The sequence below is a fragment of the Cucurbita pepo genome, chromosome LG09 (assembly GCF_002806865.2).
Source record: "Cucurbita pepo subsp. pepo cultivar mu-cu-16 chromosome LG09, ASM280686v2, whole genome shotgun sequence".
Lineage (NCBI taxonomy): Eukaryota > Viridiplantae > Streptophyta > Magnoliopsida > Cucurbitales > Cucurbitaceae > Cucurbita > Cucurbita pepo.
This window is the reverse complement of record NC_036646.1, coordinates 3,620,031-3,647,383: the sequence shown is the minus strand read 5'-3', so window position 1 is coordinate 3,647,383 and position 27,353 is coordinate 3,620,031. Positions and strand designations below refer to the sequence as shown.

Here is a 27,353-nt window from a genome sequence, read left to right as displayed (position 1 = left end):
AATATCTACTTTCAAATCCACCTACTAAAATTATCTTAAAAAGAAAATGTCTATATTAACGAGTTAGTATCAAGTCGTTTCAAGAAATGAACTTGATGTTTTTACAAAAGACTTTTTCAATGGCACAAACTTGGACCAATGGTCGGTTTAGTGCTGAATTTTCCATCCATTTTCTGAGCATTAGCTTCGATCGTCAAAACCGACAAACTTGATAATTAGAAAAATCTGATCAATCCAACCTAATTTATACTCTTTTAAATAAATAAATTTTTATAGATTGAATTGGTTTATTGGTTCTCCTGAAACTCGATTGGGTTGAACTAAACCAACTCAAATTTATTATAAATTTTAAAATATACATTTTTATTTACGATCGAGTTATATATATATATATATATACACACACACACACACACACGTATATTTAGTTGTCCAAACAATCGAAATCCATTCAACTCAAAATCTTTATTGTATTATTTAATAAGTGTTGTTGGGGTTGAAAATTTTACAATACCAACAGTTGGATTATATCTAAAAAATATCTCAGCCAACGGGATCCAACTCAACCAACGAACATGCCTAACCGACACATCAAGATATTAAGATTAGAAGTTTTATTCAGGAAGACGCTATTCTAAAACTAGGAATCTTGAGCTGATTTTAGCATTAGAAAAGCAAATTTTTGATAAGGACAGCCGTTTCATTGCATATTTAGGAATGAAGCTGTTGAAGAATCTCTTTATTTGGCATAAACCTCTGTAATTCAACCATTCAAATGCCTTTCATTAGGCGCTTTGGCCTAGCTTACGAACCGCTGGTTCGAGACCCGAACCCGTGAACCGGGCAACTTTTTGTTATATAAAGGAGCTGTTTGTTTGTGAAGATTAAGCCAAACCAAACACTTTGTCATGATGTTTCTTCCTTGCTTACTTCTCATCCTTTCCGCCTGTGTTTCTGCAACACAGTACAGAATCCCAAGGCTTAGTATAATAGACAGAGATTCTGAAGCTTTGTCCTTGCCTCTTTCGGATGATTTTAAGACATTTTATTACAACCAAACGTTGGATCACTTCAATTATAGGTCTGAAAGCTACACGACGTTCGCTCATAGATATATAATCAATTTTAAGTATTGGGGCGGCGCAAATTCCAGCGCTCCCATTCTTGCCTACTTGGGAGCTGAAGGTCCACTAGATAAAGATTTGAACGTTGTAGGGTTCTTGACTGATAATGCTGCTCAATTTGGGGCTCTTCTTGTTTATATTGAGGTAAGAGCTTTCATGTTCTTGTGTGGTTCATATTTAATGCTTTGTGTGGTTCATATTTAATGCTTTGAAGGGTTTATATGATTTTGTTTTGTTTTGTTGTTAGCATCGTTATTATGGGCAATCGATACCCTTTGGATCAAGGGAGGTAGCATTGAAGAATGCAAGCACTTTAGGCTATTTCAACTCTGCTCAAGCAATAGCAGATTATGCTGATGTTCTTATACATGTTAAAAAGACGTTGCATGCTAAATATTCTCCTGTGATTGTTCTTGGTGGATCATATGGTGGAAGTAAGTCGGTTCTCGTTTAAATTTGTGAAATTTCACGTCGGTTGGAAAAGAGAATGAAGTATTTCTTATAAGGGCGTGGAAACGAATCGCTAGTAGATGTGTTTTAAAACCGTGAGGCTAATGGTATCAGAGTTAGACATTGAGTAGCGTGCTAGCGAGGACGCTGGGCCTCCAAGAGGGGTGGATTCTGAGATCCCACATCGGTTGGAGAGGGAAACGAAACATTTCTTATAAGGGTGTGGAAGCATCTCCCTAGCAAACGCGTTTTAAAACCGTGAGGCTAACGACGACACGTAACGGGCCAAAACGGACAATTTCTGCTAGTGGTAGCCTTGAGCTGTTGCAAATGGTATCAGAGCCATACACTAGGCAGTGTGTTATTAAGGACGCTGAGCTATAAAGAGTGGTGGATTGTGAGATCTCACATCGATTGGAGAGGGGAACGAAACATTTCCTATAAGGATGTGGAAGCCTCTCTCTAGCAAACGCATTTTAAAAACGTGAGGCTAACGACGATATGTAACATGCAAAGCAAACAATATCTACTAGCGGTTACAAAAATCTTCAAACTCTATATAACATAACATGTTTTTTGTTTTGTTTTGTTGGAAATAGTGTTGGCCGCATGGTTTCGTCTGAAATATCCTCATATGGCCCTTGGAGCTCTTGCTTCTTCCGCTCCAATCCTTTACTTCGACGATATCACGCCATATAATGCATACTATTCCATTGCCACTAAGGATTTCAGAGTAAGATCCTTCAACAACAATGCATCCTTTTGAACCTTCTAAACTTTTTTAACACACAAAAATGTGAATGAATTTGCAGGAAGTTAGTGAAAGTTGCTATGAAACTATTCGGGATTCCTGGTCCGAGATTGAAACAATTGCTTCCAAGCCTGATGGTCTTTCCATTCTTAGCAAAGAGTTCAACAGCTGCAGGTATTAGAATTCATGGCTTCTCATATCCAAATTTAATGAAGTTTGTGCTTCTAATCGGTTGTTCTTGTTTTAGTCCTCTAGAGAACTTCTTTCAGCTGAAAGACTACTTGTGGACTATGTATACCGCCGCAGCCCAATACAACCGCCCACCAAGATATCCGGTCACTAGAATCTGTGATGCCATTGATGGAGCTTCATCTGGAAGTGGAATTGTTGGCAGAATTGCTGCAGGGGTGTTTGCTTATAAAGGAAATCTATCCTGCTACCAGATTCAGCCCAGAGATGAGACTGAAACCGATGTGGGATGGAGGTGGCAGGTAATCTTTTTATTATACGAATACCGATGTGGGATGCATTGAACTTTAAAAAGCTTCATTTTTTAGGACGTTTTAAGAAGCTTTTGTATTGTGTGTGTAACTCAGAGATGCAGTGAAATGGTGATGCAATTAAGCACAGGCAATGATACTATGTTTCCAGCATACAATTTTGAGCTTGGAAGCTTCATAGATTACTGCAATAAGTTATACGGTGTGTCTCCGAGGCCTCACTGGGTCACCACCTATTATGGAGGCCATGTATGCACTTCAACCACCTCTCTCTTTTTCTTTATTTTCTTTATTGAACGTATAACGCCCAAATCTACGGTAGATATTGTCTTTTTTTGGACTTTCTCTTTCAGGCTTCCCCTCAAAGTTTTTAAAACTACACCCTCATAGAGTGTTTTGTTCTCCTCCCCAACCAATGTGGGATCTCACAATGCACCTCCTCCCCGGGGCCAGCGTCCTCGTTGGCACTCATTCCCTTCTCCAATCAATGTGGGACTCCACAATCCACTCCACCCTCGAGGCCCAGCGTCATCGCTGGCACTCGTTCCCTTCTCCAATCGATGTGAGATCTCACAATCTTCCCCTCGAAGCCCAGCGTCCTTACTGTCACACCACCTCGTATCCACCCCCTTGGGGACCCACCACTGGCAGATATCATCCTCTTAGGATTTTCCCTCAAGATTTTTATACTAGAGAGGTTTCCACGCCCTTATTAAGAATGCTTTCTTTTTTTTCTCCTCATCAATTGATATAGGATCTCACAATCCACCCCCCACGAGACCCAGCGTCCTTGTTGGCACACCGCCTCATGTCCACCCCCCTTCAGAGCTCACCCTCCTCGCTGGCACATCACCCAGTGTCTGGTTCTGATACCATCTGTAACAGCCCAACCCCACCGCTAACATATATTATTCTCTTTGAGCTTTCCCTTTCAAGCTTCCCTTCAAGGTTTCTAAAACGCGTCTACTAAGGAGAGGTTTCCACACCCGTATAAAGAATAGTTCGTTCTCCTCCCCAACCGACGTAGAATCTCACAATTTCTTTGTCTCCCTTCAAATTTCAGGACATAAAACTCATCCTTAAGAGATTTGGCAGCAACATCATTTTCTCCAATGGACTCAGGGACCCTTATAGCAGCGGCGGGTAAACAAAAACCAAACCTCCAACATTTATTACACATAAAAAACAATCAACTTTACTTCAACTCTCTTTTTGTGAATGCAGAGTGTTGCATAACTTATCCGGCAGTCTCCTTGCACTCCATACGCCTAATGGTTTGATTCAAACTCATAAATTCTAACTTCAAAGCTTTGTTCTTTTGAGCTGACATGTTTTGAACTTTCCAGGATCTCATTGTTTGGACATTTTACGAGCAAATGAAACGGATCCACAGTGGTTGGTGGAACAAAGAGAGACAGAGGTTAACATCATTAAAGGATGGATCAGTAAGTACTATGCTGATCTTGGCAGTCTAAACAACATATAAACACATAATGATGATGAAACACTATAGACAGGATATGAAAATCATCCTGACATGTATGCCACTGAAGATGAATTTACGAACTTGTATTGATGTTAGTGTTGAAAACGTCCATTGAATAGCTAAAGCATACTGCTAACAAATATTGTCAGCTTTTACTCGTTACGTATCGTCGTTAGCTTCACAGTTTTAAAACACGTGTGTTGGGAAGAAGTTTCCACATTATTATAAGATATGCTTTGTTTCCCTTTCAAATTAATGTGGGATCTCACAATCCACCCCCTTCGGAGTCCAGCATTCTCGTTGGCACACCGCCCAATGTCCGGCTTTGATACCATTTGTAACAACTCAAGCCCACTGCTAGAAGATATTATCCGCTTTGGCCCATTACGTATCACCATCAGCCTTACTGTTTTAAAACGCGTCTACTAGGGAGAGGTTTTCACACCCTTATAAAGAATGTTTCATTAGGGAGAGGTTTCCACCCTTATAAAGAATGTTTCATTTCCCTCTCCAACCGATATGAGATTTCACAGTCCATCACTTAACACTTAAAATATATGAACTTGAACGTTCTCCTAGATACAAACTTGAAAGTTCACAAACAGTTGAATCGTTCCATAATGGCCCCTAAAGAGAAAGGTGGATATTTGGGTGCTTTTCTCATATTCTTTGAAGTTGTATGAAAAGAAAAAGGGGCCGAAGGATGGGGCTTAGAACTTTATGACACCCTCACAAAGTGGTTTCAGCAGCATACACCAAAACCATTATTGAAGTGCTCCACTCAAGAGCAGATGCTTAAGTTTTTTTTATGGATTTCCTAGTCTATTCTCATTCAACCCCACTTCTCATTATCACTACAAGTGGCTTACACAATAGTCATCCTACTAGGATCCATAAACCATTATGTCAAAGAATATAGCCCGTCCCTAAATGGTCCATTCTTCTTCGCTTCAAATCATTAAGATTTTTAACAAGAATAAGAATCCGGGGTTTCCGAATTTTCATCGATGTGCCAACATTTTCATGTGTTTATAAGTTAAATACGATGATAAATGAAAAATTAGTATTTATGTTGTCTTAGAAAAAATGGTTAAAAATATCAATAAAAAAATAGATCTAATATTAATAATAATTATAGTTGGTAAGTTTTCTAGAATACCTCGCTCAAGTTTTCTAGAATATTCCTCTCAAACATGACCTGAGGTTCAAGCATACGTCGATATCGTCCACAAAATCTGAAATTCACATCACTGATTTGTTCACCGAGTTAGAACAAGTGTCGCACAGTTGCTATCCTGCAAAAATGCGCAAGTGTCGCACAGTTGCTATCCTGCAAAAATGCGCAAGTGTCGCACAGTTGCTATCCTGCAAAAATGCGATTGTGACAATGGACAAGTTCATTACCAGCTTCTACATGTTCAAGGTCTGGCTCCAATTCCGCTTCTATAAGGTCGAAATCCAAGGGCAACTCCATGACAGATTTCAAGGGTCAAGAATACGATTAGGTTATGGACTTGCAGTCGTCTTCAACCTCGACTTCCCCACATGATTGTATTTAGGGAAGTGTCGTATTGTACAACCTGAAATTCTTCCAACTGCCCAGTCTCTCCGACACTCGACTAGATGCTCATTTTGTTGATTGAGTCTGATATCCTCCATCCCTACATTTGAAAAGTTTTAATATCTAGAAAAAAAATCATTTTCAAATAGAAAACCCAATATTGGCAACAAACATTACGATAAACAAAATGGCAAGAATCTAGCACCAAAAATATATTTTATATCTGTTCAAAGTTTCATGAAGAAATTCTGATCCAGAAAGTTGTGCTACAAGAGACCTGGAAATAATAGTAGTTTGTAAAGATATGCAAACCATACTCGAACGCACCCTCTCTCTCAAAACAATCCATTGTTCGAAGTTGCTCGAGATGGGCCTACGAAAGCTGGTCTACCCTCTCCAAGCACAATATGATGATTGCTTCAGATAGCATGTAGGACAACGCTGAATCCATGTCGTTCATGAATATGTTTCCAACTCTGATGGAAACCTGAGCTACAAATCGAGACTATACTGCACGAAACATAGCCTGAAATCGCTTACGTTGCGTGTCTAGTCATGTCTGTTTCGACGACGTCGATTTCGAAGTTCCATCAATAGCTATGTTTCCCATTCCAATCTCCATAGCTTCTCTCTCGTCATTCTCGCTTATTTTAGTTGAAGCGTTCTGATCTTTGGGCTGATTTTGATGGGTCGATTCAGAAGATTCAAGAATTCTTGGGACGGAACTCAACCACGGATGGCTGAGACATTGTGCCGCTGTTGGTCTCTTTTCAGGTGCAAAATCCAATAAAGGAACAAGAAAGTCAGCCATGTCATTAGCATCTTGCTCGCTGAAATCATACTTCTCAGTCAACACCTTATTAAGAGGCCAAAAGCGCAATTGACGAATATGCCTCAACTCACCATATTTGTTGAAGTAGTCCCTTGAATAGCGGCCACCTAATGCAATCTGTGCCAGATATTTTAAGAAACAACATATAAATAAGTGAAACTTTTTCAAATGAATATAATAAAGACAACGTGGTATTTATAAGTATGTAAACATTACTTTGCGAGGCATCACTCCAAGAAGCTCCATCATCAATGCGAAATGATCCTGAAAATAAAATAAATAGTAGAAATTACAATTTCTAGAAGAGAACGTCTATGTAATAAGCTGATACTCATAGCAAAGTCTTGTTTTGTTGTTCCCAGAACACGTATATCAATGGTGTCGACATGATATACAATAGTTATTTTTAAAAAAATAAGAAACAAGTACCATACGTATACTATCACTATCCTACAAGTACCATACGTATACAATCACTATCCTACGAACTAAGGGGAATACAATTAGCTAAGATAATAGCCACATTATATTAAAATGCCGGAAAAAAGCAAAATTTTCATATTTCCCATTCACCACGCATATTTCGTGTATGACATGGTTGAAATTAAATTGAGTCTCCTCAATCAATTAACCAAATAAAAAAACAACCAATCAAATATTTAAGTGTCAGATAAACTTCCACATCATGCTGCTCTTACCGCTACAACAGAAGAAACATGTCAAAGAATAAAATTATAACTCAATGAAAACTTTCAAATGATCAACAATAGCAAAAAAAAAAAAAAAAAAAAAAAAAAAAAAAAAAAAAAAAAAAAAAAAAAAAAAAAAAAAAAAAAAAAANAAACAATATTCTAAATTCTCGTCAAATCAAAATGTATAAGATCTGATATATCTACAAACACAGCAGTAAAATTATCATAATAGCAGGTGTAATACTGAAGTATGACAAAGGCAAATTACAGACAATCATTGCATACCGAACAAATTATAATGAACAAGTGCAATCAAAAACAGAATTAAAAATAGTAAAACTACTAATAGATAATCACGATTTCTTATAGCTATAATGATGATAGTAATAATAAATTCCCATAAATAAAAACCTTTTGAGTTTCACCAGCTTTGTTGGACAACTCAATATGTTTCCCGCCAACTCCAATCTGATCAATCCTAAACAACCACGAGTTGTAAGACATTTTTCTAACAAACCAGGCAGATGAAAAATAAATCGGTTCAACATTATTGTAAAAAATAAAAATAAAAAAAGAGGTCCAAACGTTTTAAGTGTGTTACATTATCTATAAGACAAATCTGTTAGGCCACAGATTGTGGCTGTTAATCAGAGAAGGGACAAGAGAGACATTTCAGACTCAACGGGCTAGCATGGGTCAAGTTTTTGAGAGTGAGAATTTGCTGGGGGACCACTGAGATGGGAGCAGGGGCGGGGGGTGCGGATGTGGTCAGTGAGTAGTATTTAACCTTCAGTATCGTTTATTTTCATTTTATGCATTTTAAGAACTGCCTAGAGAGAGGAAGGAGAGATTACCGACCCTCCTCAATTGGCCTGGGAGGTTTTACGTTGCCATAGGTCAGAAGTATCTTATGTTAATCAATATAATTAGGCATCAATGTGAAAAGAAAAAAAATTGAAAGTTCATTGCCATTATATAATAAAGCTGCAGGAACCACCTCTTTGCATTCCCAGTTGACTTAATAATATTGTTGTTTCTTCCATCAATATCAATGTTGCTGGATGTATCCGATTCAGATGCACTAGAACTGCTGGGTGAATCATTTTCGCTGCCTATGACCTTTTGTGGGAGGTCAGACTTCAGATGATTTCTTTCTTTATGCATTTCATTAGCGTAATGAACATCTGCTACGATAGTTGGAAATTCTTCACTGGGGAAAGAATTATTTTTCTTCCTCCTGTAATTTCAAAATTAGAAATAAGGACAGAATAAATAAACCGATTGCAAAAAACTATAAGCCTGAAGGATAAATCGGAGTTAACTGGAGTAAATATACCAGTTGTAATAATTCATCTATAAGCACAGCAGGAGAAAAGGAGTTAGACAACGAAGTATAACACTTCAGTTATGAAGAAAATGGAACACGAGAGTTGTAAAAAAAACATCAAAGCATGGAAGTAATGCTAGAAAGGATAATAATTCCACAGTCATTTTTAGAAGGAGCATCAAGCTGACCAAGTACCCATCTTCTAAGCCAGACAAAATGTAACGCCTCAGATCCACCGCTAGCAGATATTGTCCTCTTTGGGCTTTCCATTTCGGACTTTCCTTCAAGGCTTTAAAACGCGTCTGCTAGGGGAAGGTTTCCACACCCTTATAAAGGGTGTTTTGTTCTCCTCCCCAACCAATGTGGGACATCACAATCCACCCCCCTTCGAGGCCCAGCATCCTCACTGGCACTCTTTCCTTTCTCCAATCGATGTGGGACCCCCGCCAAATCCACCCCTTTTGGAGCCCAGCGTCCTTATTGGCACACTGTCTCGTGTCTACCCCCTTTGGGGAACAGCCTCCTCGCTGGCACATAGTCCGGTGTCTGGCTCTGATACCATTTGTAACGCCCCAGATCCACCGCTAGCAGATATTGTCCTCTTTGGGCTTTCCCCTTGGGCTTTCCTTCAAGGCTTTAAAACACGTCTGCTAGGGGAAGGTTTCCACACTCCTATAAAGGGTGTTTTGTTCTCCTCCCCAACCAATCTGGGACATCACACAAAATGTACGCTAGATAATCATATTTTCTCTCAGTGTTGTTAAAAGAAAACCCAATTTCTAAGTCTCCACAGGCATAAGAAATATCAGAGTTGATACAGGCACTATACATACTTCGTGTTGCGAATTATCTTCGAAGCTTTTCTTTTCTTAGACACTTTTTTTTCAACTGGGGCAGCTTTCACCGGCAAAGGAGCTCTAAGTTCATCTTCCTCTGATTCACTCTCCCTGAATTCCTCAGTTTTGATCAATTTGTTACCAACACTGAGACAGATTGCCTTACTTTTTTTCTTCTTCACTCTGGTCAACAAAGAAACCTTTAATTACCACTAAAAGAGTACATAGAAGCAATTGAAAATACACAAACAAATGCACTCACAAACCAACCTGACAATGTCTTTATCCTTTAAGATACCAACCGACTCAAACGGAGGTAACACAAAGCCATCCATCTACCAGAAAGCCAAAATTAGGGCAATTTTCCGCCATTATGAAGAGTGTAAACAATGAAAACTAAATTCAGATAAGAATGAGGGGGAACTGATTCCTTCCCCAGCGCAAATGTTCGTTTCTACAAGCAATTGAAAATTTCAACAGTAAACTTCTGAAGACAAATCATTTAGGCCAATGCTACACTACTACTAGCAAATTCAATATCAGATACTTCCAGGGCCTTCATCCACAAACAATCGTTCAGTAAGGTAATCCAATCAAAGCAAGAGATCTTACAGAAAGAATGAGACCGTTGGGGCAAGCATCGTGAAGACGAAAAACGGAAAGGATGTAGGAGGAGAGGTCGGAAATTGTTCGGAAATGAGGTTTAAGGACAATCCAGCTCCGGCTCAATCCCGAGAGCGACGCCGTCAATAGGTCCTTGTGTTTGAACAAAACTCGCAGTCTCACAACCTCCATTAAGCACGAGTGAGAGAAACAATGGCGGCGAACAACGAAGAACTGGAAACTGGAACAATGGGGTTCGGAGTTTGGAATTTGTTAAACCCCTTTGCGGATGTCAGTCCCTCGTCAGTCGTCACGCGGCCACAGGCGGTCGTAAAAGGTTCAGCCGCTGTACAAAGTCCCTCGCTCCCGCCGCACCATTGGCGTCAAAATTTCCGGAACCGGCCCATATTGAATAAGTTGGGTGGTTCGGTTTTGTAAATTAAATTTAATTATTTAATAAATAGTTTTAAATTTCTTTAATATATAATATCGTTGAAGATAAAAAAAAACTATAGGTTAAATTTATAATTTGGCCCTCTAATATGTTTGGCTTAATTTTGTATCTAATAAAGTTTATAAGAAATCTGTAATTTTTTAAAAATTTATAATGTCATAAACAATAAACAATTTGATTAAAAATTAAAAATTTTAGAATATATAAATTAATTTTAAAGTTAAAAAATACACGAAAAGTTAAATAATTTTAAGAAGCAATATTAAAAATTTATAAACTATATTAGAAATTTAATCAACATTCAAGCCATTTTTTTTTTTGTTAAATTAAAAAATGTATTAACATAAAATACTATAAAAACGATCGGTACAAAATTTATAATAAATAAAAAAAACATAAGCATAAATTAAACAATTACCCAAATCTAGATATACCCTAGTTGGACTAATGTCATGATCTATGAATATACAAAACACATATTATTGAACAATTAGAATGTAATTTCTAAATTAGCTACCAAACACATATGTGAAAACATGAAATAAACTCGATTCCCTTGTTTACAAATTTCATGAACCAAATGGAGCTCGATTTGAGACAAATGCCAAATTTGGTTGAGTACTTCACGAAGGGTTTAAGATTAGTACTCAACACTGTAATATTACCATGATCAAGGCTAAAACAGCAAAGTAGACCTCTCAAGGAACAACAACATCATCATGCTCATGGTTATGTGTTAGGATCACACAACAACGCACACTCGATCTAGATTAACCTAAAGAACAGGATAGAGAAAATAGAGAATATAAAAAGTACATTTTCAAAGCTCGGTATATATATGGTTTAGCTTACTATATATAGCTTTATCAGATATAGCTGTACCTATCTACTTATGACTAAATTTATGACTAAGCTATAAACAAGCCGCAAGCTCCATAACCTAACATCATGCGGTGCGATACCAACGGTTGACTAAGCTATAAATAAGCAGCAAGCTCCATAACCTAACATCATCATGTGCGATGGATGCATCCATAGGAACAAGTTGAGTGCCTGCAGGGTTGCCATTTCTATAATTTACTTCAAATTGAAGGGTTCTACAGAATCCAACTAAATTGCATGGAATGGAAGATGAACAAGGAGGAAGACAGAAATTTAAGGATCCATTACATAGCAGGCAGCTAAATTGATCAAATAAGAAATAACAGAACGATAAACAGCTTATTGGAGCCTTCCAGATGAGTAAAGGAACTTGAATTGTACTGTTGAAAGGCAGTGGGAGTTTAAGAAGAGATTCAAAGAGAGAGATTAACTACTAGGTTCATGTCCAAGGAGCAAGATGCATGTGAATTCTATACTGCAGAGCCCTCTTTTCCACCTACCTATTGTCACGAGCTCACAGACCCCTGCAACATATCGTATGATAAATTTGGAGTTAGAAGAAAGATACAAAGAAATCATAGGAAAAAGAAAAAAAGATCACCTCGTTACAATCATTTCCTCGTTTAATTCAATCAATGTAAGATCCCATATCGGTTGGAGAGAGAAACGAAGCATTTTTTATAAGGATGTGAAAGTCTCTTCCTAGGAGATGCGTTTTAAAAACCTTGAGGGAAAGTCTGAAAATGAAAGCCCAAAAAGGACAATATTTGCTAGCGATATGCTTGGGCTGTTACAAATGGTATCAGAGCCCGCCACCGGACGGTGTGCTAGCGAGAACGCTAAGCCTCGAAGGGGAGTGGACACCGGGCGGTGTGCCAGCAAGGATGCTAGACCCCAAAGGAGGTGGATTATGAGATTCCACATCAATTGGAGAGGGAAACGAGTCTCAACGGGGCAGGTGGATTGTGAGATCCCAAATCGATTGGAGAGGGAAACGAAGCATTTTTTATAAGGGTGTGGAAACTTCTCCCTAGCAGACGCATTTAATAAATCTTGAGGGGAAACCCGAAAGGGAAAATCCATTTTAAAAATTTTGAGGGGAAACTCAAAAGGGAAAATCCAGAGAGGACAATATCTGCTAGCGGTGGGCTTGGGCCGTTATAATCGAACTCATTTTTCCTACTTTCATGGAAATAATGCATATTTTTCTGTTCAAGTTTTGTCCAGATCGTTATCTCCTCTTGACTTGAGGAAATAAGAAGCTGTTGCAGATCTAAAAGATGCTAGAAATCTCTGGTTCTATTCTCTTTAACCTAAAGATCTAAAGATCCTAACATATAACCATTGAAGCTTGGCGTAAATGCAATGCATTTGCTATGTATTATGATATATGACCATCAAAGGATTTCCTGGATGGACGATTATCACTAATATCACCAATTTTACCGACCCAACAATTTGCATAAAGAATTTTATTAGGGATACATGTTCAGCAAATCTTTCCTTCAGCATTTTGACTCTACTCTAGAACACATATCTTGTGCTGGCAATACAGTTGTTCATTGCTGATGATTTGGGCAGGAATTCTAATTTTCTTACAGTTCTACGGGCAGAAACTTGTTGCATTTGATTGTACTAAGAAATGTAAAAAAGATCGCTATTCTTTTTGCTAACAATAAGCAAGCAACAAATAGACAAAGCCAGAAGATCCATGCACAATTCATTCAAACACATACATGCTTAATTACTCAATAGCTTATTGTTGAACGAAGATATTTACGGTAGAAGCGATTTCCGAAGGATCTACAAATACCTGACTTTCTTGATAAGAATAGCTTTAAGCTTGCGAGCAAGGTCCTGTGATCGAATTTTGCGCTCCAAATTCTTTCGGGCCAAAACTCGCTTCTCGGAGTTCTTGATGTGGTGAGTCTGCTCGCGCTTAATCAGCCGCTCGATTCCGCTCGATCGCATCTTCCTTTGCAAGAATGTTATTGCACGTTCAAGATTCCCGTTCAGTACCTTCACTCGGATCCCCCTCCATTGCTGCTGGTAGCAATGTAGCGAGGCAGTGGCGTGAATCGAAGACCTGATGGAGCACGATATGTTCCGCGCCAACGAGTTCATTTCTAGGTTTAGCCACTCAGTTCGTCGTTCTTACAACCCCACTTTCCAGTTTCATCTAACATAAAAAATAATCATAATAATAATAATAATAATAATAAATAAAACATTATAATAAATTTAAAAATATTTTATAAAAAATATATAATATATTGGCTAATTTTTAAAAATTCAAATTTTAATATTTCTTTTGTGTCCTAAGTAGTCTGTGACTCTGCAAGTTTTGTGTCGAAAGAGCGTATAGCCAACACGATGAGTGATTTCCAAATCGTTGGAGCAATCAAGAAATTAACAATAGCCACTACCAGTATCTTGTATCTTTTCTCGATTGATCCTAATAAAGAGTGCAAGTGTTTCTCACAAAGAGTTGTGTTCAACAATCTGTTATCATAGCCATAAAAATCTCTTTTTGCTCCTTCTTTCATTTACCGATTAAACGACAATTTCTTGTAGATTAAATGGACATCTCTACCACTACCGTGTCCTAAACACGGTAATAAAAATAGAGTATTGAATCTACCAGTAAAACTTATACAAAAACACACCAAAATGCATCTTATTGCCCGCTAACCTTAAAAGTACCTTGTCTGTGTCTGATATGCTTATTTTGGTCTCAATTAAATCACGATTACTACTTTCTAACGTGAATAGACGTAAACGATATTGATTCGTAGCATCCTTGTCTTATAAGTAATAATTAAACGGACTAAACCGAAGAACTACTTACATGCGTCTGTGCTTTCTTTTAAAACCAAATGGACTCCTTACTAGATCTAATTTCTTCTGAACTCCTCGAATACGTCTTACAATAAAATAAATTATGAATGACATAGAAATCAAAGTCAAACGGGCAAAAACACACCAGCTCACTTGCCTTCACCCGTGCACCAAACCACTCACTCGTGTCAACCACACGCATGCCCAAACATACTTCTTCAACCGCCAATCCTTTGACAAATTTGAAAAATTCCCTTTTTGTCCTTGAACTCGTTATCTTCCTATAATCCTCGATTCAATTTGATTCATTCACTAAAATTGAAGAGCTCGTCAATATGAATTCATTACATTCCTTTCTATTCTCGGCGATGCTCGGACCAGGGTGTTCTTGACTTTCTTCCTTCAAATCAATTCCACCACGAATTATTTATTTTTTAATTTTTTTTTAAAAAAATTAATTATATTATTGAAATTAAAAAAAATTATGAATATTTTTTTAGATAATATATATATATATATAAATATATATAGAGGGATGAATAAGGAATAATTTTATTAATTTAGTTAAGAATATATTGCTAAAAATATAATTTTTGGGCAAACAAAGAGTTAAACTAATTCTAGATCCGAGGAGTGATGGTACTCCAAATAGTAAATGACAATAATACCCCGAGGTCAAAAGGGTAATTACACATTTATCCTTTCAGGGTCGAGGTCTTGTTGATCCGACTGATATCCACGATTTCACCTGGACCATGGAAATCCTTCCTCAGAAAACAGAGACACGAACCGATACGAAGTGAAGCTCCACGAGATCAAAGCATCTGACTGAACAATTCTGGCTACTCCGAAGCGAGCCATGGTTGAGCTCAGGCACTCGACCTCGCTTGGGAACAGAGCCACTTCCTCGCCAATGAAGCGGGACGAAGATTCATCCCCTTTAGTCCCCGACCGCCAGTCTGAAGACGATGACGATCGTGATCGCCATTCGATCCGTGATCGCTATTACTCCAGGCTCAGTTTTCAATCGCTATGCCCTTACTTTGGCGACGATGCTAGGGTTTCTCCGTATAACTCCAGGATCTCACTCTTCTTTGTGTTTCTAGTAGTCGCTGGTGGTTTGATCGCTGTTTTCTCGATTATTAAACGTTTGGTCAGTTCGCCATTAACTCTTTGCCTTACGTTTCTTGCTGGAGTTTGATTTAATTATTTCTCGTTCCTTTCGTAGTAGGCATTCCGTGAGGATTTATGATTTGTTATGTGATTCGTAGTAGCAATTATGTGATTGATAATGAGGAAGGAATGTCATTTCTCCCGTTTCCATCAAATTTTAGGGAGGGAATCCACTGCATTTCTACTTATTACGATGCCTGAATGAGCTAACGAATTTCCTGGTGTTAGATTTAAGAAGCTCGATTGAAATGTGTGAATGATTACAGATGTTCTGGTGCTAGATTTAAAATGTTCAATTGGAATGTGCAAATAGTTGAACAGTTTTCTTTTTTTGTTCCTGAACTGTTCAAGTAGTTGCTGATGGACATTATTGAATTTCTTTCTTTTATTGTAGAATTCCCCGTACTTGTGTGAAAAAGAGGGCATTACTCTTCATTGTCCACCGGTAAGTTCTTGAGAGATTTCTTCTTTTTTTCTATTTCTTCATTTTCTAAACAAATGGATTCGCGGCTTTAGGTTAAGGAACGTCCTTCACTCTGGGAGAATCCTTATTCAGCCACCACATCTTGGAAGCCTTGTGCTGAGCTTCGTGATTCTGAAATCATAGGTAATCTTGGTTTATTTTGGGAATAAAGATACTGTATTCTCTCTACTTTAGCTCTCCCTTTCTTCTTGTACCCTTCAAATGCTTTGAAAGTTTTTGGATTTTGACAGATCTTCCACCTGAAAATGAAACAAATGGCTATATATTCATCCATGCTGAAGGCGGTCTCAATCAGCAGAGAATTGCTGTGAGATATCTTCCTGCCAAACTTCAATGTTATTGATGAAGACGCTTTTTTCTTGCTCTCTTTTCAATTTAACTTCATCCTTTTCTTGCTTGCAGATATGCAATGCGGTTGCTGTGGCTAAAATACTAAATGCAACACTTATTTTGCCAGTTTTAAAGCAAGATCAGATCTGGAAGGACCAAACGTAAGATATGTACTTTTATCAACCATTTATATACTCAGTGTCTGCATATGAAAATAGAGCTGCTTGAATGCTCTTTTACTGTTTTTGTCTAATATCTGTACGATGATTGTTTTATTCTTAAGTTGCTTGACTCTTAAGGCTTAATCATAAATGTAGAACCGATTATCATTGTTGTGATTGTTTGAAAATCATGAACCAAATGAAGCCCTTTGATCAATGTGGCATTATTCTGCCAACCCATCGAGTCATTACAACCACCCTAAGTCGATGTATCTTTGGTTTGCTGCTTGAGAAGTTTTAAGCTTTTTTATTGTTCTACCTATATCAAGCTTTTTATTTGCCTGACCAAAAATTACAATTTTAGTGCTGTGGATGCCTAAGGTTGTAATGTTTGTTGTCAGAAAAGGTTAGGATATTAAAAAGCTTATAAAGTCTAGAAAACTTAGAGGACCTTACTATTAAACTCTGGCTTTGCGGTTGATTGTCTAAACTAGTTTCAGCTAGTTATTCATCTTTGTTTTTCACAGTCCACTCCCTTAACTCCTTTTAGATAAACCGATTAAAATTTTTAGTACACGTGTTTGAAATTTTCATTTTTGGTGTTCTTTCACAATATTATGAAAACAATGCAGGAAATTTGAGGACATTTTTGATGTAGATCATTTCATTAATTACCTGAAGAATGATGTGCAAATTGTTCGTGATATTCCTGATTGGTTTACGGACAAATCAGAGCTATTTACAAGTATAAGGTTCGTTAGTTTGTTCCAATATGCAGCTGGTTTTTCTAGTTTGATTTTTTTTTTATAGCTTTTGTTAGCTGCACACAGAATTGAGAGGATTATAGACAACTTTTAATTTATTTCCTTCCATGAAAATATGTATAAAAATCAGTCAATTTTATTTTATTTTGTATGAGCTTTTGTTTATTGAAAAATAAACAAAAGTTAGGAAATTACTTAGCAAAGAATTCCAATACAACATGGAGATGCTTCCCAGAGCCTTAGCTTCCCTATACATTCCCTTCCATTCCCACTCAAATTTAGTTCCTTGGGGAGCTCTTTTTTTCCCTTTCCCCACCCCCCAAGAACCTGGCTAAATGCACGGCTGTGGTGGAAAAAGTTGCTCACATATTTTACTTTGATCCCTTCTTGGAAGAAGTAACTTGTAATTGTCATTGATTCTTGGATAAAGTTTATTGCAGACGGACAGTCAAGAACATCCCGAAGTATGCACCAGCACAATTTTACATTGACAATGTACTTCCTCGAATCAAAGAGAAGAAGATAATGGCGCTAAAACCTTTTGTTGATCGGCTTGGGTAATTTGTTAATGAATTTATCTTTATTTATCTGGATACTCACTTTTCATGCATGAAATGTCTATCAAATCAATATTCATGGCATTCTGGTCTCAGGTATGACAACGTTCCTTCAGAAATCAACAGGCTAAGGTGCAGAGTAAACTATCATGCTCTTAAATTTCTTCCTGACATAGAGAACATGGCTGATGTATTAGCTTCAAGGATGAGAAGTCGCACAAACAGCTCAAATCCATATATGTAAGTGTGATTATATCTGGAATGTTTCTATAATTATGAATTGAACTCTTGGGTAATGCAATCTGTCTACAGGGCTCTTCATTTGAGGTTTGAGAAAGGAATGGTTGGACTGTCGTTTTGTGACTTTGTGGGGACAAGAGAGGAGAAAGTCAAAATGGCAGAGTATAGGAAAAAAGAATGGCCACGTAGATATAAGGTGACCTAGAAAGTAATTTGTTTTTCCTTATATATATATATATATTCAATGGGGACTAAATATGAAAAAGAGAAAAATCATTCATTCAATATCCGTCCTTGATTTGCATTTTTTGGTTTGCAGAATGGTTCCCACCTGTGGCAACTGGCCCTGCAGAAAAGAAAGGAAGGACGGTGCCCTCTTGAGCCTGGAGAAGTAGCCGTAATTCTTAGAGCAATGGGCTATCCAAAGGAAACCCAAATCTATGTTGCATCCGGACAGGTGTATGGCGGACAGAATAGGATGGCACCACTAAGGAACATGTTCCCAAATCTGGTAAACCATCTTTGACCTCTTTGAAACTTCACTTTTCAATAGAGAAATGTTCGATTCGAGGACTTGCAAAATCATTTCATGTTTCACCACTGCTTAAAATATTTAACTTTAGTAGACGAATGACAGGATGATCGATACCAAGAGTACGATGAATTATATAAAAATAGAGAATCTTTTACGTGTTCGCTATCTTTCCCAACGAATTTCTGTAACTTCAATGATTTTCTTAAATATGTCTGAACATGAAATCTTTCCTTTCCATTGACATCAACATTCAACATTCAACATTCAACTTGTTAATGGTTAGGAACCCGGACTTCTTTCATGTTCTTTAGCTTCAAAATCAAACCACACAATCCTTTTCTTGCCCTCTTTTGACATTTTCATTTCGAGTACCGACAGGTGACGAAGGAAGAGCTAGCTACCAAGGAGGAGTTGGATAGCTTCAGAAAGCACGTCACAAGCTTAGCAGCACTGGACTTCTTAGTCTGCTTGAAGTCGGATGTGTTTGTGATGACCCATGGAGGTAACTTCGCAAAACTGATAATCGGGGCACGAAGATATTTGGGCCACCGTCTAAAATCCATAAAACCAGACAAAGGGCTAATGTCAAAATCCTTTGGAGACCCATACATGGGGTGGGCCCCTTTCGTAGAGGATGTGGTTGTGACCCACCAAACCCGTACTGGATTACCGGAAGAGACCTTTCCCAACTATGACCTATGGGAGAATCCCCTTACCCCATGCATGTGCAGAGCTTAATCAAAACACGTGGGATTTGAACCCTCGATTGTTTTGGAGAATCTCCTTCCTTTCATCAATATCCCATTTATTTCTTTTTGAAAATGGTGTGGCTATTGGTGAAATGGGAGATTGAATAGAATAGTTACTGCCCCTTCGGAGCACTCCACACCAATCTTTGTGGATCTGTTTTTTGTATCCTTAACGAGAGAAAGAACTAAGTTTGATGAGCAGTTTTGTGCCCTAAGATGGAGTATGGACGGTTTTGTACCTGAAATGTCCAAGGTATCCGGTTCGTATAAGCAGCTCCTGGGATGAATTATATGAACTGCCCCATCCCCATGAACCATTTAACTTTCTTCTTTTTCTTCTGTTTGTAGCTCGATTTGATTTCGTTCTTAGTAAATATGTTGATTAACGTAACGTCATTGCTCACATCTTATACAACAGCAATTTCAAATTTGTCTACTAGGAAGAATGTTTTTCGATTATAGAATTCGACCAATGGCGTGTTATGGCGTGTTATGTCTTCAGTTTTGATGCCAAAGTTGGACCTTTATAACGTGAAGGCTCCCTTGGATTGTGGCAGACCTGACTAGTTAACTTTCAATTTTGTGTCTTATAGTTATAAGTCTGAATTCTTAACGTTGTTTAGTATGTCTTTTTCATATTCTAACATTTTTTAAAATTAAAACTCACTATTAGGTCTCTTAATTTAAAATATATTTATTAGTTTTTATGAATATTAGAAGAAATAAATGGGTAGGTTATGAAGTCACTTAATATTCCATATTCATATAACTTATAAAGTTTATGCCATATTTCTTTATCATTAATTCACATTCAATATTGGAAATGTATGAGATAAAAACAAAGGAAAAGTCTATTAAGGTATCCTTATTGTGAAACTAAATATGGAATGCTGAGTTTTCAAAAGACCAGCTCATTCAAATAAAATAAATAAATTAAAAAGGATCTAACTTTTTTTTTCGAGGCCATTTAAAAAAAAAAAAAATAATTAAATTAAAAAAATTAGTTTAATATATATATATATTTTAATTTGCCATTCACTAAATTTATAATTAAAAAAATAAAAATAAAAACAAAGATACCTCTAAACTTTATCTAAAAAATACTTTTAATTTTCGTGTCACTAATAAGCTTAAGCTTTTAATAAAAGTTTAAAAAATACCCTTAAATTTTAAAAATTCAAAAATATTTTTACAGTTATTTAAAAAATACCAAAAAATATCTTTGAGCTTTTTTAATTATTTTTTAAAAACTTCACAAATACATTTAAACTTTTTAAAAAACTTTTAAGGTAATTATATAAACAAAATTGTTAGTACAACGTTTTAGACGTATGTCCTTCATATATCTCTACCATAATAAGTAAGTTNTTAAAGGTTAAATTATTGCTTTAAAATTTTATAATTATTTTAAAAATATAATACTAACATTATTTTATTTTTTTAAAATTAAAAAGGCGTTAATGAGAGTAATTTTCTTATTTAATTTTTGAAATTTTGTTTAAACAAAATATAAAATTTAGAAATATTTTTATTAATTTAACTGACCATTGATTTTTCAATTTTATAAAGACTTGTAATTCGTTTCTCCAACAAAATAATCGCCCACTGTTTTCTTCTTCCTCCATCTCCCATGGCGCCAACCAATACCATATCGATCCTCATAACCCGCGTAAACGCAGAGACGGCTGTAGATTGACCATCTCTAATCGACAGCTCGTTCTATCGATTCTTTCTGGTAACGAAATCTTCTTCTTCTTCCTCTTGGAAATTTTTCTGTGTTGGTTTCCGTTTCAGGATTGTAGTTTCGATTTTCCTCTTTTCTCTGTAACCTAACAACCATGAGTTCGATCACATCCTTTAGAAATGCTTCTCCGTACTATAACTGCTTCTCGAAATCATCGAAACGCTATAATCGTTCAAGCATTGAGTATCAATCGAAACTCGTGATTAGGAATGTGAAATACTTCCGGTTCAAATCGCTGAAATGCATTCGATATTGTGATTCTGATTCTGATTCTGATTCAAGTTCCTCGATGATAATGCGATCTCAAAAACCTAGCGGAATGATACCTGAACTCGTCGCTGATAAACTTGAACGGCTTGTGAGTGAATTCGAGGCTCTTGAAAAGCCGATTGATCGAGTGAAGAGGCTTTTGCATTACGCTACGTTTCTGGCTCCAATGGATGAATCGGCTCGGGTTTCTGAAAACAGAGTCGCAGGATGTACGGTTGAGGTATGGTTGGAAGTGAAAATGGACGATAATGGAAGGATGAGATTCAAAGCGGACAGCGATTCTGAAATTACCAAAGGATTCTGTTCTTGCTTGATATGGATGCTGAACGGGGCGGAGGCTTCGGAGGTTTTGGCAGTGAAGATTGAGGATTTGGCGGCCATGAATTTGGGGCCTCCGATCAAGGCGCAATCCAGAGTAAATACTTGGCAAAATGTGTTGATTAGTATGCAACAAAGAACAAGTGATTTAGTTTCAGAGAAAAATGGAGAATCGCCTTAGGAGTTCTTGTTCCTTCCCACTGCCATTAATGGCGAAGGTTTTGGTATAGACAAGCATGCAAGTAAATGTTGGATGAATAAATGGACTCTGAAATTAGAAACTTACTGAAATCCTTGAAAGTAGATTCAAATTGTGTTCATCTTTGATGCATAGTTTTAATCTCTCAAAGACATGAACCTATGGTTAACACATTTGGTTGGAGATTGGAGTACACTACATAATTGTGTGCTTCAAATTAAGCTCTTTTTCTTGGTTATAATATGATTTAGAATTTGATGTATGTAAATTATAAAGGGGGTTTATAAAATTTAGAAATACGCTTGATTATGTTTACTTACGTTATGGTCAAAATTTGGAAACGGTAATAGCTTCACGTGACAATAATGATAAAGTTTGTTTAAGTAGAGGAATGTGGTCTGCAAAATAATAAAATCATGCACTTCAATGTCGTGTATTACTTGTAGCGGCATGCCCATGTCATATCAAAACCCTTTGTTTACTCTCATGGCCGTGTATTACTTTCTTATTACATTTTTCTTTGTCTATTGCTTTGGCTCATGTTTTCAATACAATTGACTTTCAAAGTACTTTCTTCCAATTTGCTTTCAATAATTTTTCTCGGCTGTGTTTTAAAAAACTTTTTCTCTTAAAATGTGACTCGAGCTTGACCATATGTCTAAATTGTCTATGAAATACGATTTTTCCATGACTGACTTGTTTGCTGGGTTATAATAAGTATTGCACAATCGTTATCCCGCTGCGAAAAAAGTGTCATTCTAATAAGTGGTATTAGAGTTCGTTAGCTCATAGTCGCGTTAAAGATCGAAACAATGTCGGCGACAAAGTAGTCGGCTGAATTGCAAGTTGAGCGACGCACTAAGATCGAATGTGAAATGTTGTTCCTTAAAGAAGTCCTCGACATAGATCGTTTCCTAGAAGAATGAGTAGTAGAATTAAATAAATTAAAAATTCGGTGGAATTAGAGCTATGAGCACCTGTTTGGATGGGTTGCCAATCAAAGAACTAATATTTAGGGTTGAAGCCCTAAAAAAAGAGCAAGACGATCAAGTAACTTAGAACAAGAGGTAGCACCGAGAGCTCTGTCGCACACACGGAAGAACATATCAGAGAGCTAGATAAAAAAGACCATGTTAAAGCTTTTTAACGAGTTGACTTAAGATTTCAGGGCAACAGGAAATGTCAGTATAGCAGAGATGTCCGAAATGAACACTTGAGCAAACATGACCATGTAGGTTGTAGAAAATCAAACCCTAGGTCAGCCCAAGTCAGGATCAACAAACTGAAAATCTTGGAATTCAAGGTCTTTAAAGGAAATGGGGATGGAAAGAAGCTCGAAATTTCATCTTTAACATCGAACAATACTTCAAAGCCACGAGGACCTATTCGGAAGAGCTCAAAGTTACCCTAGTTACAATGCATCTCATATATGATGCAAATGGTGACGTTCGAAGGTGACTGGCATGCAAAATAGGTAATGCACCATAAATACATAGGAAGACCTCAAGAAAGAGTTGAGAACTTAGTTCTTCCCCGAGAATGTAGAATTTATAACGAGGTGAAAACTGCGCAAATTGAAACACAACAAAAGTATCAAGGACTATGTTAAGCAGTTCTCGATCTTGATACTAGACATTAGAGAAATGTTTGAGAAAGACACGTGTTTTGCTTTGTCGAAGGATTGCAACCTTTGGCGACTGAGCTGGCTGTCGGAAAAAGAGCCTACTAGCTTTCCTGTCAAAAGTGCCCAATAAACCAAATGGGCTTTTTCGGTCAAAAGTGCATTAACTTCTTCGAACATGTCACCAAACGTGGGCATATCTACATAGATGGTGATAAAATCAAGCTCATCAAAGAAGGGAGAGTCCACACCTCGGTGACCAAGGTGCAATCTTTCTTGGACTAGCCAACTATTATCGACTCGAAATATTTTCAAGACGAGCCACCCTAGTAACAAAATTATTAAAGAAGGCAGCAATATCGAGGGAGTTTGTCCTTGGCTTGGTCGATGTACCAAACCCTTAATTACAAATTAAAGGACTCAACGGAAATAAAAACAAAATTTAAAGATTTGTATTCAATCTGAAAGCTAAGATTTTTTCCACCTAACTTTCGACTCAATCCAAAGATGCAATATTTATATTCAAGATTCGAGTTTCAATTATTTAAAATTGGAATTTTGTGTAGCCGTGGGTTCGATGTGACCTCGGAGGGACCAAATGTAACATGCTCGACACGAATATCAATGTCAACATAAGTCCACATCATGATCATGACAAGAACTCCCTTCCAAATCAAACACAAATGAATGAATTTAATATGGAAATGGTAAAACCAAATTAAATACTTCAAATAATTAAATTTCTCGAAACAAAATTACCCATTGAAGCTTAAAAAAATCCCACAACAAGATCTTATCTCCTTCTGTTCCTAAATAAAAACAGAACATCACCACTAACATTTTGAGCTCTGTCTTTCTGTCTCTCCCATGGAGTGTCATTCCTTAATGTTTGCTGTCTTGGCACTGTCACTGCTTCCCTGCTCTGTTCTGGCCCGAAAGCCCTGCAATTTCCCGGCCATTATCAACTTCGGCGACTCCAATTCCGACACCGGCGGCCTCTCCGCCCTCTTATGGCAGGCCCCTCCACCCAATGGCATGTCCTATTTCCACGCCCCCGCCGGCCGGTACTGCGACGGCCGCCTCATCGTTGATTTCATGGGTATTTCTTTTCAACTGTTCTAAGATCTAATCATGAAATTTGGTGAATTTTAATGGGGTTTTGTGGTTCATTTCATTTAGCCAAAAGCTTTGGATTGCCTTATCTTAGCGCTTATCTCAATGCATTGGGAGCCAATTTCAGCCACGGAGCCAATTTCGCCACTGCTGCCTCAAGCATTATGCCACAAACCATACCTCTTATGCAGCCCGGTGGTGTTAGCCCCATTTCTCTTGATGTTCAATACAATGAATTCTATGACTTTCGTCGTAGATCCCAAACCGTTCGTAATCGATGTGAGTTCGTGTTTCTCCAAATGGGTCTGTCAAAATTTTGGCAAATTTTGATATCAATGACCGTATTTTATGTTTGAACTTCGTTGTCAGTTGGTGGTGTTTTTAAGCCGTTATTGCCGAAGGAAACGAGCTTCAGTCGGGCACTATACACGTTTGATATTGGTCAGAACGATTTGACGAGTGGTTACTTCTCGAATATGACTGTCGAACAAGTTCGAGATTACATCCCTCAAGTGCTCCACCAGTTCTCCACTATTGTCAAGGTTAGTGTCATTTGTCGAATAAACTTGATTTAGTAGAATAAGATACCCGAGTAAGTTTGATAGAATTGTTAGTAGATTTAATAGCTATAGTCCTCAAGTTTTTCGCTTACTTCTTTTACTTGTTTCGACATATTTCGATCTTGGATTAAATCCAACATGCTTTCTACAGACACGACGGACAATTTTTATAAACAATTTGAATGTAATGCAGTGGGTGCACAGTCAAGGGGGAAGGTTCTTTTGGATCCATAACACAGGTCCGGTGGGGTGCCTTCCATATGTATTGAGTCGAATGCCTGTTTCACCCTCCGACTATGACCAATATGGATGTGCCATTCCTTTCAATGACTTGGCTCAAACTTTCAACAGTGGCCTGAAGAAAGCTGTGGCTGAGCTTCGCGCCGCTTTGCCCGATGCAGCACTCACATACGTCGATGTTTACTCTCTCAAATACGCCCTCGTTAGCCAACACAAAAAACATGGTACTCCGAAGAGATATTATTAAATGTACCATATTCATTTGGAAACTTTATGAGTTTAAACGGAGATGAAATTGAAATGTAGGGTTCGAGTTTCCCTTGAGAACGTGTTGTGGGCATGGTGGAAAGTACAACTTTAATGTGAAGCTTGGATGTGGAGGAACGAAACGGGTGAACGGGAAGGATGTTTTGATTGGAAAGGCTTGTAAGAAGCCAGAAGTGTACGTGAATTGGGATGGTATACATTATACGGAGGCAGCTAACAAATGGATCTTCAATCAGATCAAAACCGATGCTTATTCTGATCCACCAATTCCTTTGGAGATGGCTTGTCACAGAGCCTAATCTAACGTAAGCTAGTCCGATTATTGTAATGCTTTGCTTGCACTTCTTTATTAAAGTTTGCATTTTTGATCAAGTGCATTTTTCTTTCGAGATATAGGTCGGCTTCGTGCATCTCTATGTTTTCCGGAGGTGCTCCTAAGGTATGCCCTTTCGCTTCTCTGTCTTTTCCATTCAGTGCCCACATAACGTCAGAAAATCTGCGTTTTCGATCTCTCTTCGCAACGCAATATATCAGTCTCTTTCTCTCGGCATCTGTCTTTCAAGTGTTCATCACCCTTTTTCTCTCTGTCTTTTTGGCCTTTTATGCCGACATGAGATATAAACTAGGTCAACGGGTTCATTATGACTTTCTATCTAAAAGAAGTGTATAAAATCTCTCAACTTAGTGCTTGGATACAAATCTTTAACGACCCACTTTTCGAGAGATTTGAACCTTAAACCGCCACTAACTAACATAACATTTTGAAAAGACACATAATTTAAAATAGTTAAAACATGCCAACACTAGTTATAAAATAGTTTAAGTCAACATAAGTTCAAACAAAAGTGACCAATTTACCCTTCCGGGTTGACTTTGATCGATTTTTCAAAATTTTAACTATTTGTTTTTATATTTTTCTAAACATTTTTCTCTTTTACCTCATCTTGAAATTCCGTCTCTAAGGCCCTCAATAAAACCTCAGAAGTTCGTCTTTAAAAAGTAAAATTATGTTTTGAATTTCTTGTCGGGGCTTGGGTGTTACGTCGGGGCTCAGGTGTTACAGCTCCCCATGCACAACCTTTCTCAAGAAACTATCTGCAAATGAGAAAAGGAATACATAGAGAGAAAAAAACGGGGAGAGAACGGAAGACGAACGGTTCCTTTCCTCAAAGCTTGATGCCCATTACACCGTGAATCGAGTGTAACGTCAAATAGAGAACTGTCCCCAGCATAGGAATCGATGACCATCAGACCCATGTACACAGAGGATAAGTAACTCGTCCTTCATATGATCGTTGGATCGTTTATTTCATCGTCGACGAGACTTGAGTTTCGAGAAGGTTGGAAACATAAACAGATCTATGTTTGTAGGTACTTACGTAGACTTGTACTTGGTATTGTCTGCAACACATATTTGACCTTATCGCTCACGATGCATATATGTCGTGTATTTTGTAGATAGTCAGTTTGGAACTCTCATGCATGTGTGAAAATGACAGGTCGATATGTAATTCATGAGAGTGTAAAAATTAACCATATAATTTCATGAAACACAACGACAAGTGATACTCGACTACTTCCACTGGGTGCCATTAGGCAAAGCAAACCGAGGTTAATTGTCCGATTGGTTATTGAAAAACAGAATGAATTAGGTTAAGGTCCCACGGTGCACGTCGTATGTGTACATGCATG

At 37.5% G+C, this 27,353-nt stretch overlaps 7 protein-coding genes across 10 annotated transcripts in view; 4 read left to right on the top strand and 3 right to left on the bottom strand.

The window, feature by feature from the left end:
• LOC111801615 (coilin-like) overlaps window positions 1–10,549 on the bottom strand; it is a 34,490-nt gene extending 23,941 nt beyond the window's left edge. Inside the window, exons 1-5 of the mRNA XM_023685663.1 lie at window positions 10,172–10,549; window positions 9,830–9,894; window positions 9,557–9,742; window positions 8,394–8,633; window positions 7,808–7,874 (exon numbers count right to left, since the gene is read on the bottom strand). Coding sequence (XP_023541431.1) covers window positions 7,808–7,874; window positions 8,394–8,633; window positions 9,557–9,742; window positions 9,830–9,894; window positions 10,172–10,354 — 741 coding nt within the window. The 5' untranslated portion in view covers window positions 10,355–10,549. The remainder of the gene's footprint in view (window positions 1–7,807; window positions 7,875–8,393; window positions 8,634–9,556; window positions 9,743–9,829; window positions 9,895–10,171) is intronic.
• LOC111801616 (lysosomal Pro-X carboxypeptidase-like) lies at window positions 903–4,473 on the top strand. The gene is made up of 9 exons (XM_023685664.1): window positions 903–1,268; window positions 1,372–1,558; window positions 2,174–2,307; window positions 2,387–2,499; window positions 2,573–2,816; window positions 2,922–3,074; window positions 3,889–3,968; window positions 4,050–4,099; window positions 4,172–4,473. The coding sequence occupies exons 1-9, from the start codon at window positions 909–911 to the stop codon at window positions 4,309–4,311; spliced, it is 1,461 nt and encodes a 486-aa protein (XP_023541432.1). The 5' UTR covers window positions 903–908; the 3' UTR covers window positions 4,312–4,473.
• On the bottom strand, window positions 6,072–7,474 carry LOC111801617 (SRSF protein kinase 1-like). Its single transcript, XM_023685665.1, has 2 exons — window positions 6,921–7,474; window positions 6,072–6,821 (listed from the first exon to the last, which is right to left on the bottom strand). The coding sequence occupies exons 1-2, from the start codon at window positions 6,951–6,953 to the stop codon at window positions 6,426–6,428; spliced, it is 429 nt and encodes a 142-aa protein (XP_023541433.1). The 5' UTR covers window positions 6,954–7,474; the 3' UTR covers window positions 6,072–6,425.
• Window positions 10,550–11,651: 1,102 nt separating the features above from the next.
• LOC111801465 lies at window positions 11,652–13,683 on the bottom strand. Its single transcript, XM_023685473.1, has 2 exons — window positions 13,312–13,683; window positions 11,652–12,022 (listed from the first exon to the last, which is right to left on the bottom strand). Exons 1-2 carry the CDS (start codon window positions 13,620–13,622, stop codon window positions 12,013–12,015), a joined length of 321 nt encoding a protein of 106 aa, XP_023541241.1. The 5' UTR covers window positions 13,623–13,683; the 3' UTR covers window positions 11,652–12,012.
• A 1,385-nt stretch (window positions 13,684–15,068) lies between these two features.
• On the top strand, window positions 15,069–19,753 carry LOC111801948 (protein PECTIC ARABINOGALACTAN SYNTHESIS-RELATED). Its single transcript, XM_023686196.1, has 11 exons — window positions 15,069–15,489; window positions 15,904–15,954; window positions 16,026–16,116; window positions 16,224–16,300; window positions 16,396–16,484; window positions 17,117–17,236; window positions 17,689–17,805; window positions 17,902–18,045; window positions 18,118–18,241; window positions 18,365–18,556; window positions 18,959–19,753. Exons 1-11 carry the CDS (start codon window positions 15,196–15,198, stop codon window positions 19,316–19,318), a joined length of 1,659 nt encoding a protein of 552 aa, XP_023541964.1. The 5' UTR covers window positions 15,069–15,195; the 3' UTR covers window positions 19,319–19,753.
• Window positions 19,754–20,915: 1,162 nt separating this feature from the next.
• Window positions 20,916–22,043, top strand: LOC111802249 (sufE-like protein 2, chloroplastic). 2 transcript variants are annotated; one of them, XM_023686548.1, is made up of 2 exons: window positions 20,916–21,064; window positions 21,389–22,043. In XM_023686548.1, the coding sequence occupies exon 2, from the start codon at window positions 21,393–21,395 to the stop codon at window positions 21,840–21,842; it is 450 nt and encodes a 149-aa protein (XP_023542316.1). In that variant the 5' UTR covers window positions 20,916–21,064; window positions 21,389–21,392; the 3' UTR covers window positions 21,843–22,043. The 2 variants fall into 2 exon arrangements, with proteins under 2 accessions (XP_023542316.1, XP_023542315.1); XM_023686547.1 differs by having other exon boundaries at window positions 20,916–22,043.
• A 2,243-nt stretch (window positions 22,044–24,286) lies between these two features.
• Window positions 24,287–27,223, top strand: LOC111801711 (GDSL esterase/lipase At3g26430-like). 3 transcript variants are annotated; one of them, XM_023685824.1, is made up of 6 exons: window positions 24,287–24,580; window positions 24,661–24,873; window positions 24,964–25,136; window positions 25,348–25,618; window positions 25,701–25,991; window positions 26,039–27,223. In XM_023685824.1, exons 1-5 carry the CDS (start codon window positions 24,349–24,351, stop codon window positions 25,958–25,960), a joined length of 1,149 nt encoding a protein of 382 aa, XP_023541592.1. In that variant the 5' UTR covers window positions 24,287–24,348; the 3' UTR covers window positions 25,961–25,991; window positions 26,039–27,223. The 3 variants fall into 3 exon arrangements, with proteins under 3 accessions (XP_023541592.1, XP_023541591.1, XP_023541590.1); XM_023685823.1 differs by having other exon boundaries at window positions 25,701–25,999; window positions 26,047–27,223; XM_023685822.1 differs by having other exon boundaries at window positions 25,701–25,966; window positions 26,058–27,098.
• Window positions 27,224–27,353: the final 130 nt, after the last annotated feature.